General features: G+C 36.9%; 1 protein-coding gene across 1 annotated transcript in view; it reads left to right on the top strand.

The window, feature by feature from the left end:
* The window catches only part of GRXCR1 (glutaredoxin and cysteine rich domain containing 1), a 112,082-nt gene extending 91,723 nt beyond the window's left edge, over positions 1–20,359 (top strand). Inside the window, exons 3-4 of the mRNA XM_033106665.1 lie at positions 12,857–12,922; positions 20,062–20,359. Coding sequence (XP_032962556.1) covers positions 12,857–12,922; positions 20,062–20,241 — 246 coding nt within the window. The 3' untranslated portion in view covers positions 20,242–20,359. The remainder of the gene's footprint in view (positions 1–12,856; positions 12,923–20,061) is intronic.
* Positions 20,360–20,694: the final 335 nt, after the last annotated feature.

Genomic DNA, 20,694 nt, shown 5'->3' with positions numbered 1-20,694 from the left:
TGATGGAAGGAGAACTGACTCTGGGTGGTGAACAGACAATGTAATTTATAGATGATGTGATACAGAATTGTACACCTGAAATCTATGTAATTTTACTAACAATTGCCACCCCAATAAATTAAAAAAAAAATCCCATGGTCAAAGAGCTGATAGTTTATTTTGGTCTCATAGAAAAAGGAGGTGCTGATACTTATGGTCTGACATAGATAAATAAGACCAGGGTTTAGTTTCTGAGGTGTTTTCTTCACACCTTTAACTAAAGAATACACCTGTATGTTGTGGTAGCCTTTGAGAGACTGGTTGAATGCATTTTATTACCTGTAGCACCTTCTTTAGCTTTAACTCTATGCTTCCTTTTTGGTATACTGATGTGTATTTATTAAGTTGAACCATAACAATTTGCCGATGTTTGATGATTTTTGGCAATGATGGCCATGTGGTATTGTTGAACCTTATGTTCAAGAACAAAGAACCACCACAGAAAGGGATCCGTGGCAAGACTACAAAGTATAGACTTCAGGGAGCCAGGCCACAGAATTCCATCTTGCTATACTGAGTTATTTTAACTCTAATTCCTAAGGTAGGCAGCATACCTGGGGAGTGAGATGCCAGACATGGGTGAAGGGCATGGAGACCAAGCATTCTGCTTTCTTCTATTCCTTCATTCTGAATCTTGAGGATTCTTGTCCACTAGGAAGGCCAAAACTTTGGAAAGAATCTCAACATGGTCTTTCATTCAGCAATTATTTATGGGAAACTAATGAGAATCCAGTCCCATGCTAGGTGACAGCTATATACAGTGTTGTATTAAATAGCTGTTGTCTCTGTTCTCATGGAGCTTACATTCTACTAGGGGCGATGAACAGGTAAATAAATACGAGTATGTACTAAATTAGAGATGGAAAACTATTACGAAGTTAACAGGATCTGGGATTGAGAATAATTAGGCAAAGAGGTTAATTAACTAGGTGACCGGAGAAGATCTGTTTAAGAATCTGAGACTTGAAGCTCAGACTTGGGACATTACAATGAGGCCACCATAAAGAGATCCCAGGAACTGGGCATTCTGATTGTAGAGATTTTTGTATATTCAAGCATGTCCTGATGCTGTAATGCAAGAAAGAGCTGGCGTATTCTAGGATCTAAAAGAAAATGGAATGAAAGTCCACAGGGAAGTTCATGAGCTTGAGACAGAAGTGAGGTGGAGGTAGTTTAGAGATGTAGGCAGGGCCATGCTGCACAGAAACCTGTAGATCATGGTAAGAGGTCTGGCTTCTGATATAAATGGAAGGCAAAGGTGTTCAGTGTTTTAAATTAGGGGAAGGGCAAGTGAAGCGACCATTTTGACTTTGTAGAAGATCATTCTGGTCCCTGCGTAGAGACTAGTGGCAAGCAAGAATAAAACCATGGAAATGGTGGACCCTTGGAACAGCATGTTAAAAGTAGAGTTGATAAGAAATGGATGGATTCAAAATAGCCATTGTAGAATCAACAGGACTTGATGATGGATTGGCTATGGGATGATGAAAAGTTAGGAGTCAAGTTCAACTGTTAGAATGTCGATTAAAGTAGCTGGCTATTTGGTGGTACCATAATATTTTACAAACTAAGGTCTTTGGCTTTAAGAACTTGGGTAGTTTCCATCTGAGGGTTTATGCTTTGGGTCTTAGAGGCTGCCTCATTTACACATTCTAATAAAATTCTTTGGCTTTTATTCTCATACCTCATAATATGTTAATGACTTAGTTTTATATTTTCAAATATATATATATTTTCCATTTTGGTTTATTGTTAAAGTGTTTCTAGGGCTCTCTTTATCTTAATTTTTTTAGTCTGCTGTGGCTTTGTTTATACTATTTTATTTCACTAGCATCTTTTTCTTAGTTTTTATTTGCTTAGTTTTATCTAGTATTCATTGATTACAATAAACTTTTTGCTTTTGTAATCTAGTTTTTTATTTTACTTTTTACTGCTTCTAGTGTGCTTTCATTTCTCGTAGTTTATTTCATTGTTTTCTTATTTAGTACATTATCATTTATCTATGGCCTTCTCATTAAATGATTGGTATGACAAACGGTCATTTCATGGATAGCTTTTGTACTAGCTCATCCTCTGAATAAGGGGACTATATATTTACTCTCTGGATGGGTGAAACACACCTGCCTATGTCCTTTAACAAATCACCTGTATTTCCATCATTTGCTTCTGTGCTTCACAGGAAGTAAAATAGGAGACACACAGGTCAGAACTTCACCCCATAAGTTTGCCTGTCCTGATGGCATAAATGAAGTGCTGAAATAGTCTATGAGGTATAAGAAATTACAAGTTCTAAAATCTATGTTATTTATCACCTACCATCACTGAACATTAGACAAAATTTATAATATATTACTATCATGTATTTGAATATAATAATAAAAGTAATAGTAGTAACATATTATTTATTAAGCACTTACTATGTTCTATATTAAACTGTGGCTTAACATGTTAATGTCATGCATTATTCTCAGACTATCTCTTCGAGATTTACGTTATTTCAATTTATGTATGTATGTATGTATAATATGTATGTACTCATATGTATGTATGTATTTATAAATGGAAAAATTGAGGTTCAATGAAGAAAAGCATAGACTTTGGAGCCAGGTAGATCTAGATTTGAATCTTGACTCTGCCAGATGTCATCTGTATGATGATCTTGAACAAGTACTCTTATAACACTGTACTTCTATAATCTCTTTGAGTCTCAGTTTCCCTATTTTTAAATCTGAAGGTTTTAAAAGGCAACAGTCAGGGATGCATGAAGATTCAATGAGTGATGCTTGTAGAGCACGTGGCTAATGGTAGGTGCTCAGTAAACTTCCCCTTAGCAAAGAGTCTTCTCCTTTCAGTCTGCTACTGTCTCATTGCTCAGAACACCACCTTTCACAACCTTTACGAACTGTCCAGCTCTTTACATCAGAAAGTCTACAACATTCCGTTTTCAACTAGAACTAGTATATTTACTCCTTTCCTTCTCCCATAATTATCCGCTTATATTATATAAGCTTGCTTCTGAAAATTACCTGTTGATTACTCTAAAATACTTTTCTGTAACAATGAAAAATGTGTGTATATAATTAAAAAAAAAAAAGTATAGTCCTTCTGGCATTGTCCTATCCACTGAAACAAACAGCTAATGTCCTTAGGAGATGAATCACGGAAGCCTTGTAACTTGGAGCAAATCCCAAGTTTGCATTCTTTAGAGGACACAGAGGCCAGGACAGAGGGAGAGGACACAGGAGCCAGGCTTTCTTCTCATTCCATGTTTAGAGACCTGAGTTTTTGCATCCTCCCTGAACTCGCCTACACATTCAGTTCCTCAATTTTCTTCTCCAAACAGGAGACAGTCTGATAGGAAGAGATCCTGGAGGAATGGAGGAAAAGAATCTTAAAATTTCTACAAGAAATCTCTCTGTGCATGGTTATTATTGCCACCCCTGTTTTACTTCTTTCTGAAATCTTGTAGCTAAGAAAAAAATATCTTAAATTTTGGGCGGTACCCAAGAGTTTGTGCTCCACCTCTCTAATGCCATCCTCATCCTATCTCTATCTCTTTGTCTTTATCTCTATCTCTTTCTTTATCTCTATCTCTTTCCCATCTCTCTCCTACCTCTCTCCTATCTATCTATCTATCTATCTATCTATCTATCTATCTATCTATCTATCTATCTATCTATCTATCTATCTATCTATCTATCTATCTCTATCATCTATGTAAATTATAGGTTACTGGTTCAAGCAAGTGGGTATTTGTCTCTCAGATAAGCCTGCGTTGTTGGTGGTAGAGGAGTATAGATCTCTCTGCTCCATGAGTGATTCTTCTATCTGTTGTACCACCCCTTCAGTCATGGTTAAAAATGGCTCAACTTCATCATATTTTTTTCTAGCTCGTTAAAAGGCAAAAAGAGTAAGTATAGGATGATCAGCTGTTTTTAAGGGTCTGGTCTGGTCGCTGTACACATCACTTCTGCTCCCATCTCTTTGGCAAGGACTTAGTCACAGAGCTATATCTGACCATGCAGGAGACTGGGAAGAACAGTCTTTCACTATATGATATGCCCAAGTAAGTTTCAGAGGGTTTTGTAATTAAAAAGGAGAATGGAGAATCGATAGTGACAGAGGGATAGAGGTAGTTAGGATTCTTTCCACATGATAATAGAAGTAGGAGAGCCCAATAAGAGAAGGTCACTACAGTTGATTTTTAAAAAAAGAAAACAATTGACAATGAGTCTTTCCAAAAGGATCGTTGAAATTAAGCTCAAGGGAAAGTCCATTACTTCTGCTAGTCTGTTGAAACTAACAAGAATAAACACATATTATTCTTGTTACCAAGGCTCTTTGTGTGCCTGGCACTATGCTAAACACATAACATGCATTATCTTATTTATTTCTTATAACTCTACACGCTAGAGATATTTTTTCTCTACATTTTATAGCTGAGAAAATAGGTTTTGAGGGGTGAAGTAACTTGCTCAAACTCGTATACTAAATAAGTAGCAGAGACAGAATTTAATGCATGGCTGAGTCCACAATTTTAACCCCCATGCTACAACGTTCCCAACATATCTTGTTAGTTGCATGATTCATTTTCCTTCACCTTAGGAAGAAGATGAAGGAATCTACAGGAAGATTCTCATCCTTATTCTCTTGTTCTGAGGACACATAATAAATGGACTCAAACAGGGATCAACCCCAATAGAATGAAAGAAATCATCTGATTCATTGCTGGCTGTGCTGGTTACTTTCTGTTTTCCCTTCTAGATTGCTCTCCCCCTTCCTCTGGCCTGCTCTGTGACTCAGGAAGGCAAACTTTAGGACTGCACCAGATACCTTTGCCCTCTGATTTCTAGTTCTTTCCCCATAACTTCAGTAAGAGGGAGGCTTGAATGGGAAATCTGAGTAAGGCAGGACAGAGAGGTTGAGTTATTTATTTCCTCTGCTCGCATAACACAGAGGTGTGGTTTGGGCAGTCTCTGAGTTCCTCTCAGCCCTATTCTCATGGCTATATTTTTTCTTAAATTCTGTGGCAACAATACCTTCTCAATGAACTTGAGATCTAGGGGTAGTAATAGCTTCCTGTTGTTGCCAGCCCCTGGGTGCTTCACAGACCCTGTTGGTTAGTTAATATGGTCCCCACTTCTGTAGATGGGCCCTTCATCAGGCCCATCCAATAAATAATAGTAAACCAATAATAATAAATACCTTAATAATAATAAATATCATCTGTTCCCTGCTGGGATCCTATAAGATGCATTGGGTTATTCTCATTTGTTTAAAAAGCAAAAACAAACAAACATTGTTAGACAACTCATGACTCTTTAGCATTGTAGTACCTTATAAAAATGGGATGTCTGTTTCATTTCATGATCATGAACTTCAGCACATTGCAGAGAAATCTTTCTTGGTGGGAACTGGGGGAGGCATCTTTAATCTTTTGGCAATTTTACTAAGGTAGTAATATGAAAGATAAAGTAATTTTTATTGACTGTACAAGCTTCAGTGATGGATCCTTAGTAACCTCTCCATGTCTAAACATCATTGGAGCCCATCTGGGGTTACGGCCCATTCAAGTTGGAGCCGCCTCCTAGTAATGAAATTTTAATTGACATTGTGATCAACTAATTACATTTCTCAATTACTCTCACCATTTGATTCTTACTCAAATATTTCTCCTGCTGAGTGGTTAAATATTCGTATTGTCCCAGAAAAAAAATCAACTCAATTTTTTTCAGCAATATTAGTCACTAATTATCCTCAGTTTTTCACTCTTCAGAGGGTCCTAGCTGAAAGCTCATTAAGTCTCCCATAATACAGAATATTTTAGCCATTCTACAATGTAGCTGAGAAGTTTTATAGTCTGGAAAATCCTCAAATTTTATACCAACTTTTCTTTTTTAATAAATCACAAAACTGAGTCTTTTCCCAAGTATTTTGCAGGAGACCTCCCTTTTTTTATTACATGCTTTTCCACTTTATGGTAATATCATCCAACAGCAATGTAAAACTTTTGTAGACCTCCGTTTATCTTTTATTAATTATTGACTCTAGAGAGAAAATGTTTGTGGACCAATGCTCAACATTGATCTAAGTTATAAATGCTGTCAGGGAGTTCAATAATAATAATACAATTACTATTTATTGAACTCCTACTATGTGTCATGAAGTGTTCTAGACTCATATATCATTTCATGTAACCCTTATAACACTGTAAGCATTATTATACCCAATTTATAGATGAGGAAGCTGAGCCTTAAAGAATTTATGTTAGATGTTCAAGTTAAATTAATTTGTAAGTAGAGGCATTAGAATTTAATCCAGAGTCTTATTCGCAAAGCTTTTGCTGAGCGTAACCACTGCATTCTAAAAATTAGTTTATGCAGAGAATTTGATGGCACAGTAGACAGCCATCTTAAATCTATTAAATAGAACAGTCTTCTGGCTTCTAGCTCAACCCACAATCTTATTCTTTTTTTTTTTTTAACATGGGTATCACTTTTATATAATTTGATATTAATTTTAAAGAAACAAGAGAGATGGCCTTCTGCAATAAAGAAGAGAATAATATATCCCCATGATCACCTATTTTGATGATATAACTTTTTAATTTCATTATAAACAGTATCAAGGCTGGCCTCCACAGGAGATTGCTCTTTACAGCTACACTGAAAAAAGTGTATTAATTACATACAATAAAATCACTTTTTTTGAAGGGTATTTTCTAGCAGCCAAAGGCCTGTGTTACATAATTGTACAAAACAAGTCACCTAATTTAGTTAATTTTGCCCTTAATTCTTTCTGCCAGGGAGACACGAAAGCTATGCTATGAGATTGTCCATGGAGCCTTCACCATGCTTTTTAAGACACTGGTTGGATATTGCTATACCTGCTTTGATCATTTTCCAGGCCTAAGTGTTTCGCGGAGAACTGTAGGGCCTCCACGGAGTTTGTTCATGCCCTGGAGAAGATCCAGAACTGATTGCTGAAGTAAATTTTGACTTTGTCAGCAGGACTCAGGTGGCCGGTCTCCAGGGTGGGTGTAACCCCCGTTCTAGTGGTCATGGCAGCCACAGCAACAAACATTTATGGAGCACATCCTTTGGCAGGCATCATGCTAAGTGCTGGTTGAGCTCCTTGCACGCCAACCCTGCCATCTGCTCTCCTGATTACACAGCAGAAGGCTTCTGTAGCAGCCAGCACTGGGCAATCCTAGCCTCCTGGTCTGCAGCAAAAAGTACAACCTCCGGGGGCTAGCTCTTCATTTTCCATCAAGTGCCCAGGTGAGAGAAGTGATGGTTAAGGGAGATCATTTACACAGTGTTCATCCCTTTCACTCCTCTAAGAATCTGGCATTCTATCAAATCATCAGCTTGGTCCTTTGCAGATTTACCTCCACCAAAGTACATTTGATTCATGACCTTGCTTGGTTTTCCTTTTTAAATCAGCAGTCATTATAAGCAATAGCCATTTGGAATTTCATGCTGCATTTACTACAAAAAGGCTGAAGGTATAAACACAGCAATTACTTACTGAGTACCTGTGATGCACCACCACACAAAGTGCTGGGTCCTTGAAGTTGTAGCCTCTGTAATTGCCCTGGGCTTGCTGTGCAGTGGGGTAAAATGTGGTCTGCGAGGAGGGAATGACGGATTTTTGTCTGGGAAAATCAAAGAAGTTTCATCGAGAAGGTAACATTTCAGTTGGGTTTGGAAGCATGTCTCAGGGTTTTTTAGGAGAGGATGGTCGGAAAGATAGAAGAAACTGTGAGCCAAGGATGGAGCATGTGTACAGGTGTATTATCTCATGGAAGGACCAGGAGAAGGGGAGAAATTTAGGAGCATACAGTTTTAAAGAAAAAAGCTGGAAAGGTTGAAGCAGCCAGATAGTGAAGGCCTTTGTAGATCATGCTAAGGAGTGTGGGTTTCATCCCAGTCACTGGAAGATGTTCCAGAGAGAAATAAACGGTACAAAGGCAGTTATGTGAGAGGGAAAAGGAGTCTTCTTTAAGCCAGCAGGAGGGATGGAAACTTGTGCTGTTTAATTCAAGAGGCAGTTCTGTGATAGCATTTATGTAGAGACTATATTTTTATGGTTAATTAATTAAAAAGCAAGATTATTATTTATTATATCTGCCAGTTCATCTAAAGTCTTATGTACGGCATTGCATTGCGTTGAATTGCACTGTGCTAAGAAAAACTGTGTTTCAACTGAGGAGCTGAGGAGAATTAAATTTAAGGCTCAATCATAGCTATCATTTTGAGATTTATTTAGGGCATTTATTATGTCCTGAATTCCTATTCAAATTTTATTTTATTTTATCGTTGTATGGATCTTTTATTATAAGCTGCTTTCTTAGTAAGATAAAGTAGTGTGTGAATAAATGCAACTAAAATAAAATAATATATATATAATATGTATATGCACAATTACATTTTGTGTTTGCTTTTGCTTAGAGAGAACATTTTTCTAGTTCTTCTGGACCTCTCAGAAATGTCAGGTCAATAGTTTTCAAACACTGGTGTTCCATGTGGAAACCAGAGTCTGGATGTCAACATGGAAATATTTCAGCATGGAGATAGCTAAAATCTTTGTGTGTGATTTTAAACAATTTTTGAGGAAAAAATATTTAAATGTTTGTATTTATTTTATTTATTTATTCATTCATTCATTCATTCATTCATTCATTCATTCATTTATTCATTTTTTGATAATGGTGTTTGGAAATCCTTGACCCAGCAACTCTTCCCAAACATCTAGAAGTATGTGCTAAATATAAGCTGCTTTATACCGATGTATGATTTTTTTCAGCTTATTTTAAAAATAGATTGCTTAAAATATAGCCTGGTATCTTACCCTTTAGCGCACTGATCCAAAATACTATGCAGAATATGATAGGAAGTTTCATTTTCTATTTTGAATGAATGGAAAGTGACCACAAAGGGTCATGTACGTATAATGTTTGGTAACCTTATTGCCCTAATTAATTCCTTCCCTCATTCTATCCATTTGCTCAGTTAACTGTTATTCTTTCTAAAGATTATTTAATCATGACTTAATGGAGATAGCTTTCCCTAAACTTCATGATTCGGTTTCATAGGTTAAATTCACCTTATTATATGCTTTCATAGCATTTTGTACCAATGCCCTTTTTGTAGTTATAAGTTTACATTTTTTTATGTGATCTTTTGCTTCACATCTATCTCCTCCAAAAGATTCCCTCAGCAATAGGGAGACTTTTTCTTTCTTATTGTTATATCTCTTACACTTAGCACAGTGCCTAATGGGGGCTCAAAAGAGTGTAGACTGTGGAAATGAATGAGTAGACATATGCATGAATGTATATAGTGGCACACTTTGCACCTACACAGATCAGAAATGGTAGGCAAGTGTTCTGGAATCCTAGTAAGCAAGGGAGTGATTTCTTTTCTCACCTTTTTCTTGTTCTTGAAATGTCTGAATCTCTTCTTTGGTGATCCATGTATGAGAAAAAATTATATAGACTGTCTGATCTTTGTCTGAGATGCTGGTTACATGTAAAAAAAAGTGACTGTTCACATGTCACAGCCCACTGCTCAGAATTTTAAGGTGGGAAGTATTGACTGAGAAGAGAGCTAATTTCACGTATGGAAGGGTAATGGAATAGGTCCTTTCCTGGCGTATACAGCATATTAGAAATAACTGAATGAGGCATAGTGCTGAGATTTTAAAAGAAGAGCTGGGATGTTTTGTAGCTTCTCTGGCACATCTATTCTGTTTGGAGTCATCGTGGTGAAAGCTTGCATGCATTTGATCTTCTTGGGCACCTACTTGACAGTGAATCCTAACCACGCACTCTCGTGTGCCTCAGAGTGGGAGTTACCTGTACCACTTGTTCACAGATACAATTATGTTATATCAGAGCAGGCAGTGTGCATGGCACAGTGGAAAGAGTATAGGGTTTTGAGTCAGTACAACCTGAATTCTAGATCTGGCAGGCTTTATACTGATTAACTGAAAGGCCCTGGGCAGGTTCCTTATTCTCTTCAAGCTTTAGTTTCTTCATTTTAAAAATTACAATAATAATGCTCACTTTGTACCAAAGAGCCCTGTCTGTAAAACACTTAACACATCACTATTATCATTATTTTCAGGATTGAATTAATATTTTAGAAAAAAGTGATTATGAATCAATTGAGAAATAAACTAGAAATTTTTCATAGGTATCTTGGAAATCTTGGTAAACTATACCAGATAACAGAATGATTAATTGAATGTAGAGTTATATTTAAAAACTAACAAACTCATATCTGACATTCTTAGCTAAATACCATTCAGGAAAATATTATTTCCTAAGGCTATCAGTACTGAAGGAAATACACTCTCTTTTGTGGACCCAAGGGTTTCTTTAAAGGCCAAGTAATAATCAAAAGGCAATGGAAAACTGTAGGATATGCGGCTTTTGGAATATGTAAATGCAGGGTAGAGCAGGGCAGATTGAGAGCTACCCTAATAAATGTCCCAGGCCTCAGGAGGATTTTCCTAGAAATTTGCCGACTAGGCTGAGATCCCCATCCTGTTGGGGCTGCTCAGGAGCAGGGACGGCGCCCTCTGATTTCTTTGTCCTACACACAGGATCTTGCCCTGAAGTTTGGCAAGGACAGGGTCAAGTGGAGCACACGGAAGTGGAAACCTGTGAGGAATTGGGAGGTTTGGCCTACAATTTCTATTCAGTATGTGGCATAGGGTCAGAGGAGTCCTCCTAAGGAAAGGACCTGAGGGCTGGCCAGGTAGAGTTGTGGGTGGTAGTCATGTTGAGTAGCAGCATTTGAGAGAGGGATTCGGGAGAGTAGCCCCAGGTCTCTGTTTTTCCACCTTGAGCACTTGGTACATCACCTGGGCACTAGACACCCAGTGTCTTGAAGAGCAATGACCATCACGCCTTTAGGTAAATTGCTCGAAGTGGGCAAACCCTGCATTTCTCCTGAAACGTGGAATCTACTTCCATAGTGGTGATGGTGCTGGGATTATTTGACTGAGGCCCAGTAAACTTCATGTATTTAAGGATAATGAGATAGTCTTTTGCTGGCCTTTGCATTGTATTCTAAACAATTGACTAAAGCATACTGACTGTTGAGATAAGAGCTGGGAAGGAGATGTGTAGTATCTTCTCTGGTACATTCATTTTGTTTGGAGTTTTTGCAGTGCATTTTCTTTCATTGAAGAAAAATGACTCATATTTTCTCCTTACTGCTTGAGTTCATGGACAAAATTCCCCAGGGGCTTTTCCCATTAAAAGAAATAGAATGTAGCAAAAGTAAAATATTACCAGATATTACTACGTTTTAGACTTTAATGTTTTATTTTGGTGCTTTTGTTACCTTTGTTCTCAGTTTAGGTGTTTCACGTTTGTATTCCTGGCAAAAGCACCCACAAATAAAAGAATATAACCTGCCTCATGGAGCTATATATATTCTCTATAGCCCTGTGTATTCATTCCTAGTGCGTTTTAATATATCAAGTTGACATTTCTGATGGTGATTAAAATGACATGAATTATATAAGATAAACCAAAGTAAAATGAAACCCAGAGCTAAAGGCTCCTATACATCACAACAGTAATTGGCTAACCTATTTTAGAAACCATCCAATCTTCAAGGTCCAGATCAAATGCCACCAGCTTCAGAAATCCTTCTCTTCCCTTAGTAAGCCGATCACCCCACCCCAGCCCGTTGTGATTTCCTAGCTTGCCCTTTTTCTGCATCATTCATTTGGCACTTATTTTCCACTCCACACTGTGGGCTACTTTGTTTTGTGTTTACGTAAAGCTTTATTATAACCTCCTTAAGAACTAGAATCTTTTTATTTTTTAAGTGAGTCTATGTTTTCCACCCTGCCCGGCATAAACAGAGATCAAAAAAAATGTTTATTGTTTGATGATATGACAACCTGTTTTGATTAATCAATAGCGGATTCAACATTTTGTGCTGGGGATATGTGAACAAGGCAGATGTGGTCTCTGCCTTTGATGAGAAATAACTACCCCGAGTTTTCCTTCTTCCCTCGCCTGTGACTATACGTTGGGAAGTAGAGTGAGAGAATGTAAGAAGAGGCTAGAAAGGAAAGAAAAATGTGGTAGTTAGAAGAAACTTAGGTTTGTTGGAAAGTGCATACATTGCCCCCATTCTTGTTTTCATGGTACAGTTTTAGAAGTTAAAAACGTTGGTTCTGGAGTAAGTCCCCTGCCTATGTTCAAATTCCCACTCAGCTTCCTTTCTTGGTGACCTTGAAATGATTTAATCTCTACTATTAACAGTCTACCCCATCAAATTAAGTGACGCTTGGTTCCTAGCTCAGAGGACATGTGCTTAATTAGCATTGGTGGTTATTAATATTATTATTACTAGTAGCTGCTGTTAGCTTTGCATGCATCATTCTATGGAAGGCCATGTCCAAACTGCGTGGAATAGGGCAGAGATAGCCCAGCCTGGGAATTGGTCAAAGGCTTCGTTTTCCAGATGGTAGAACCAGCTTCAGGCTCCCCAAACAACTCTGGAGGGTGTGCTGGAACCTGTCATATCTGGTCTTCACCTGACAGTTGTGCACTTTTCTGTTGGCAGTCCTCCTCTTGCCCACACTAAGCCTTACTAGGTGGGAGAATATGTGAAAGGGGGAAGAGAATTTCTTCTCTTCTTTGGCCTCCTAGTTGTAAGTTTGCTTAGCTCTGAAGAGAAGAATCGTGTTAAGTGTTTTTTGGGTTAAACATTCCTGGCTTTTTTGTTTTCTCCAATACTAACAAAATGGATTTTCTTCCCCCCCCCCCCCCTTCTCTTGTTAATAGGGTGCTGAGAAAATTTTGTCAATGAATGAATCAGGAGAACTGCAAGACCTCTTAACCAAAATTGAGGTAATTGTGCTTTTAGCAATTTATTTTTAGTAATCAAAATGTTAAACACGTTCTGATTGTAATTGAGTTTTCCTAATTGCATTTCCCCATGTTCTTGCAAATACGTAACATGATACATGTGGCACTTTTAATTTGATGTCACTTGCCATTAAGTTTGTTCTAGCTAGAGTGACTAGCTAGAGTGCTAGCTTCAACAACTTCATAGCATTAGGTGAAAATTTCAGCCAGCTTTTATTAGAGCCTAATTCTCTATGATAGAGATGACGTTGATGAGGTGTTTCAAGTGACCTGTCTTAAAACACCTTTAAATTTTTTTATTTAAATTATTTTATTTTTCTCATGGAACAGCTCATCCATCATTTCTAAAAATCTCACAAAAAGTTATTTGTCCAAAAGTGCACATTTTAATTTTGTTCCTATACTGATTAGTACTGCATCAGAGAAATACTTATTTGAATATGCAACCTACATAATCAATATGCAACTTGGAAGCCCTTAATACCTCTCTGTTAAACTATTTTGTCAGCCTATTTCTCTCTCTGTATGGAGGAAGATCATATATTTTATCATCCAAACTGGGACACTTTGAGAGTGAAAAGGGTGCATTAATAATTATTCTGGGACAGCAAACATGAATCAGGACTTTCCCAAGTGCACCAGGCAATCTGGTTACCTGGTATCTATGGGCCCCTACCAGATCGTCATGATCTAGTCTCCTTTGATGACCTTGTTTCCGATTCTCTACCATGCCTTGTGCAAGCTTTTCTGTCTGCCCGGAATGCTGTTGTTCCAGTTCTTCATTTCCCTCCACCATCTTTGAGGCTCATATACAGTATCACTTTCCAAAATCATTCCCGATCTCTCCCAGCTTTGAATTCTGGTTAACTTTCTTTTTGTTGGGTGCTTGCTTATCGAAGTCTTTTGATTTTTGTGTTACTGTTCTTTGTCATGTCTCAAATGAACTATATGCTCCTTGGTTTTAGGCATCATGTTTTATTCAATTGTGACCTTGTCCAGAAGGATAAACATAATGCGGATGTGTACTTGATATTCTGAAACTCCTTTCAGCTCAAAAATCTGTATGAATAGAGTTACTTCTTTTTTTATACTCTACTCCAACTCCATTAATTTGGGTTAATGTGTAACTTTTTATTTAAGTGATTTAACTTGGTTAATGTATAGTATTATTTTCCATGCACTTTTTTAATTTATGTAAATGATGTGATTGAATATATTTAATGTTGTTGCAAATTAATTTGTCTAAGCACTATGTTTTTAGGTACCATTTATATTGCTGTGAGAACATTGAATCTATTTCTTCTAACTGCTGCATAATTCTTTATGACAGCACTGTTCAATAGAACGTTCTTTGCTGATGAAACCATTTTCTATCTGTACTATCCAAAATAGTAGCCACTGGCTGCATCTAGCTATTGAACTCTTAGAGTGTTGTTGGTGTGACTGAGGACCTAAATTTTTAATTTTATTTAATCTTCCTTGAATTAAACTTAAATCCAAATAGCCACATGTAACTAGTGGCTCCTGTTTTAGACAGTGCATCTCCATGAAGCCCACCATTTTTTATCTACCCACTTTTCCACTGATGGACAGACACTCAGATGTCTTCTAACTCCTTCCGTCAAACAAACAGTGCTGCAAGAAACAACCTTGAATATGTTCTCTGTGGATTTCTCTGGGAGTAGAAATTGCTGGATCAGAGCTTATGTATATACTAGGTTTTCCAGGTAGTGCCAGATGGCTCTCCGGAATGGTTGCACCATTCAACACTCCCTCCTATAGACAAAGAGGTTTTATATGTTCCCATATTCCTGATAATTATCTTACATTTTTCTCTGATTTACAGTTGTCTAATTTTTGCCAGGGTAATAAGTATTGTTTTAATTTACATTTTTCTGATTGTCACCGAGTTTGGACATTTCATTGTATGCCTGTTAGATTTTTACCAATTCTTCTATACATTGTGTATTTTTATACCTTGCTCATTACATGCCTTGGAATTGCCTTGCTGTTGTTGTTGTTGATTTTTAGAAGGTCCTTCTATATTCTAGATATTAATTTTCTGTTGATTTTAGTTATTACAATATTTCCTTCCCTTTTTTCAGCTTTTTTCATGGTGTCATTCATCCAACAGAAATCCTCTAAATCCAAGCCATCATTTTTTCTTATGTTTTATGCTTTTGAACTTTTATTTATGGAATGCCCTTCCATCTTAAGGTCGAAAAGATATTGTCCCATGCTTTCTTTTATTAACTTTGTAATTTTTCACACCTAGGTCATATAAAATCCAATTCTATTTTTTACATATGGCGGGCTAATTTCCCAATATTACCTACTAAATAATCTATTATTTCTTTATTGTTTTGTTGCACCAATTTTATACTATAGTAAACCCCTTTATTTACTTGGGTCATTGTCTAAGCTCTTTAGTAAGTTCCACTGATCTATTTGTTTCATATTGTACAAATATCATACTGTATTTATTTCTGTGGTTTGATAACAACTTTTAGATTCTTATAGGGTGAATCTCCCTCATTAATCTTTTTAAAGATTGATGATTGACTTAGCTATTCATAGGCTCTTATTCCTTTGAGTCTGTAATACTTTAATTCTGCAGCTTGATTAACACTACGGTGCTGTATTAACATAACCTTTATCTGTCAGCTCAAAGAATTTTAGAAAGAAGATTTTTTTCTCTCATTAAATTTGTCTCCATTTTACCAATGATGTAAATAAGGTACAGATATGAGTATTTAAGACTGTTCTTAATGTGGAAAAGAATGGCGTGGTATCGGCTTCTAATGCTACAGGAGTTATTAAGTTCTATGTCTCTGTTGGGCTGCTTTGCTCATATAACAAAATTGTTGGAGAATTTGAAGCCATCTAAGAAAGGCCTGAACTCTGCCTGTGAAGAGGGCTGGGGTCTAAGGCAAACTAACTGAAGTATTCTCCCTCCCGGGAGAAGCACCATTCAGGGTGATGGCCCCTCTCAGTGGGGGGATGGCCATGGCATATTCAGAGACTACAGCCTCAAAGCACCATCTGCCCACCGGGGAAATCAGGCCACATGCTCAGTCTGCCTTCCGCTGAGATCTGAACATCTTTTAAAGTAGGTTTATGGCATTATATCCCATTGGGTTCAAGAATCAGACTCATACATTCAGACTTGTACATTTCATATAAGCTACAAATTTCCTCTGCGTCTGTATTTTATTCATTGGCTTCTTTCCCAGCTCTGCAAATTGAGGATGCTAGACACTATAATTATCAAGTAAGATTCTGTTTATTGGCAGCTGGGTCAAACAGAGGTGTTTATTAGGCTCTTAACAAGCATTTGGTGAATTAAATTTTTGAATATAGTTTAAAGCAATATACATAGACAAAGCCGAACCATCCAAAGATGATTATATGTTTTGTGCACTCTTTCACAATTTGTTACGTGGATGAAGTCTGCTTCAGATACAACCTGGGTGGTGAGGTTTATGGTCACAGCGACTCAGAGAAGTTATTTCCTCTGTGGTAGAATACTTAGAAGACTTTCAAGCTCTTCTGGAATAGGGTTGGATGATATGAGGTTAAGCGTAAGAAGTGCATTCATTGCCTGGTGTTGAAGAAGACACTGAAGACTCTTGATCTTAGCATCCTGTTTCTATATTAGATAACAGAAAAAACTCTTTATATTTCTGAAACGTGGGTTTCTGCTACAAAAGAAATCAGTCTATCATTTATGAACTTTACCCTTTTATCCTTGTCCTTTGGACCTTTGTTAGACATTTGGGACTTCCTGTGAACTTCAACTCCCATGACTGCAGTATGGAGTGGGCCTATTCAATGAGCTGAGGGTGGGGTTAAGAGCAACCGTTAAGAGAACAGGGAAGTACCTGGTTCACTGCCCCACTGTCATATCCCTGATGTCTTGCACAGAGCCTGGCAAGTGGATACCCACTAGACATTTGTGGGATGGATGAATAAGTCTCAACCATTGACTATCTATTTTTTTTTAAATTAATTAATTAATTAATTTTTTGATTAAAGTTTATTGGGGTGACGATTGTTAGTAAAGTTACATAGATTTCAGGTGTACAATTCTGTAATATATTATCTATATCTCACATTGTGAGTTCACCACCCAGAGTCAGTTCTCTTTCCATCACCATATATTAGACCCCGTTTAACCTCTTCTAGAGCTGCCCTTCCCCCTTACCCTCTGGTAATCCCTAAACTATTGTCTATGAGTTCTTGTTCTTTCATTTGTTTGTCTTGTTCTTTTGTTGTTTTCAGTTTTATATACCATATAACTGTGAAATCATATGGTTTTCTACTTTTTCTGTCTGACTTATTTCGCTTAGCATTATAATCTCAAGATCCATCCATGTTGTAACAAATGGTACTATTTCATCTTTTGTTATCGACAAATAGTATTCCATTGAGTATATATACCAAAACTTCTTTATCCATTTATCTATTGAAGGACATTTTGGTTGTTTCCATGTCTTGGCCACCATAAATAAAGCTGCAATGAAATTTGGAGCACACTTGTCTTTATGGATAAATGTTTTCAGATTTTTTGGGTAGATACCCAGGAGAGGGATTGCTGGGTAATATGGTAATTCTGCTCTTAATTTTTTGAGGAACCTCCACACTGCCTTCCATAGTGGCTGCACCAATCTGCATTCCCACCAACAGTGTATAAGAGTTCTTTTTTCTCCATACCCTCTCCAACACTTGTTACTATTTGTCTTGTTGATGATAGCAATTCTGACTGGGGTGAGGTGATATCTCATTGTGGTTTTTATTTGCATTTCTCTGATGAGTAGTGATGTTGAGCATTTTTCATATGTCTATTTGCCATTTGTATGTCCTCTTTGGAGAAATGTCTCTTCAGGTCGTGTGCCCATTTTTCAATTGGGTTATTTGTTTTTTTGTTGTTGAGTTGTATGGGTTCCTTGTACAGATTTATTTTTACTCAAAGATTTTTTTTCTAAAGACATTTTAATATTATGCAAAATTATAAGTCCAGTATACCATTTTTCTGTCAATTCCTGCACAAAGAAATGATAAAAACTCACCTATGAAACAACTGAATTGCTACATACACACAAATTTTTGGAAGAGTTTTGAGCTTTTGCAAACTTGATAAAGTTACTTGTTTGTGTCATTCAGATTAGAAGACATTACTTTCATCATCATCATTATTATTATTATTATTATTATTATTATTATTATTATTATTATTTTTATGTTACCCAAAGAAGAACAAAATGCGCAGTTTTTTTAAATTAAAATTTATTGGGGCGACAATGGTCAACAAAGCTATATAGCTTTCCAGTGTACAATTCTATAATACATCAGCTATATATTGCATTAGGTGTTCACCACACAAAGTCAGTTCTCCTTCCATCACCATATATTTAACCGTCTTTACCCTCTTCTACCATTTCCCCTCCCTCTCTATCCTCTGGTAACCACCATTACTTTCCATCAAAGTAATTCTGTGCCACTGAAAATGAACTATTACATTGATTTTGCCATCTCCATATAATAGCTAAGTCAAACTCTAATTACAAGTGAATCTTGCTATCTACAGAAAATGCATATCTGAAAAGTGGTCTGGGAATATGTAAAATTTAAGGCAATCATGTCCTTACTGTTTGTTTCCCAAAGTACACCCCACGAGGTATTAATTTGATAGAATTATAGAATTGTGGTTTTTTTCCTGGGGAAAGGGTTTATAGTTGCAGGTGCAGGGGAAATGATGGGTTAAACCACTTAATCAGGTTCCTTTTCAGTAGGATTTTTTGGAGGCTTAGTATGTGCAGTTGTGCATCTCCAGAGAAAAGCTATATGTTAGTGTAAGTATGTAAAGCATGTTTGTCTGAGTGTGTGTGTGTATATGGATCCACATTTCCCAGCCGTATTTTAACCATTATTCTTGTTACAAAGCCACATTTTCAACCAGCAAATTTCTATTTTGCAAGTCAGAAGCTTGGTATTCACTCACTTTTCTTTTTGTATGCATTTTATAAAGGCTCCTAATCTCCCCCAGATGATGGATACCACTAGTGGGCTCCAGCAAAGATTATGTACTCAAAAAAGCAAATGGAAATGTGTATGGGTAATTTTTGAAATATTACCCTACACACACTGCCTCCTTATTTTCATTCTACTATTAGATACTTTATCTTTACTTGAGGTAGAGAGGCTGATAGCTACTGTGTGAAGTTTTATGGACTTAGGTAACTGTCTTAAGATTTTAATGCTTGTTTCGTTAAATACAAAATGAGCAAAAAGTTGCTTGACTTATCCGCTTTACTAAAGGGATCTGTGCATGTGAAGAGTAGGGTGAATTTGAAAGTGCTTTTCTTTTTTTTTTTTTTAAACAAATCACTATTAAAATGTGCAGCATAACGAAGGATCTCCAGTTGATAGTGGCTCCTTCACATTTCAGCTTTTAGTTTTCTGATTTCCCAGACTCACTGGTAGTGATACTATTCTATAAACAAAGACATAAAACTGTTAAAAGATGCTAGAAAGTTACAATATTTTCCTTTAAGGCAAATCACCATTTCCTGAATTGTTTGGTTTGAAAGCATGTGGTTTCACATAAGATTTCTTGAAGTGTGTACCGTTTCATATAAAATGCACCAGGCTTTACAAACTAAACTCATGCTATTGATGGCCATCTATGAGGAAATGAAAGGAACTTCAGCTAGCTTTTCCAGAGTCTAACATATACAAAGGATGCCAAAAAAAATGTATACACATTTTAAGAATGAAAAACTGTATTAAAATTGTAATACTCAATGTATACCCATAACAGAAGATGAATACAAATCATGTTTGACTTCTTCAATTACAAGAGATGCTCAAAATGGTAACCATCAGTGTCCAGACACGTCTGATTATGGTGAACTACTGCTTGAGCAACGCTGACCAAAGTGTCCATTTGTATACATTTTTTGGCATCGCCGGTATTAATGGTAGGTGATTCCAGTCCATAGCCATACGATGCCAATATTATTTTTATGATCATCTATAGTACCGAAAGACAAGAAAGTTGACTGGGTTGTTCATGCTGGCACATTTTCTTTTCTCTCTTTTCCCCCTGTCACCCTATGTAGAGAGTGCAGCATCCACACGAGTGTCCCTCCTGTGGAGGCTTTGGCTTTCTTCCGTGCTCCGTGTGCCATGGGAGCAAGATGTCAGTGTTTCGAAACTGCTTCACAGACTCTTTCAAAGCCCTAAAGTGTACGGCTTGCAATGAGAATGGTCTTCAGCGCTGTAAGAACTGTGTTGGGTAGCGGGGCTGCTACCCAGGGAAAGCTTCATTTTATTAACTGAAGGCAATAATTTAGTTTATACTTTTTTTTAAAAATATTGTCATGTTTGTGGATTAATCAATAAACTTTGTTTATTATACTTGTCTTTGTTTCGATTTTTGCTGTAACCATTTCATTGATTTATTAAACAAAAATGTCTATTTAACAACTAATATGTGCCAAGCCCTGTTGTAGACCTTGGTTTCTAATTGCTGTTACCCAGTTCCATTCCAGGATATCCAAAGTCTGACTCCTTAAATGTGTTTGGTTTTCTAAAGAAAAGACAAAGTCTATCTAAATGGTGCTTATGGCAATGTACCCTACTGTCTAGATGAGTTCATTAAACTCTCTAGATATATAAACACATTTCTATGTGTGTTCCAGCTGTAGGGAAGAAGAGAGAGAGCTCTTGATAGGGGGAAAGAATATGATCAT

The sequence above is a fragment of the Rhinolophus ferrumequinum genome, chromosome 5 (assembly GCF_004115265.2).
Source record: "Rhinolophus ferrumequinum isolate MPI-CBG mRhiFer1 chromosome 5, mRhiFer1_v1.p, whole genome shotgun sequence".
NCBI classification, from domain to species: Eukaryota; Metazoa; Chordata; class Mammalia; order Chiroptera; family Rhinolophidae; genus Rhinolophus; species Rhinolophus ferrumequinum.
This window is presented reverse-complemented; position numbering and strand designations above follow the sequence as displayed.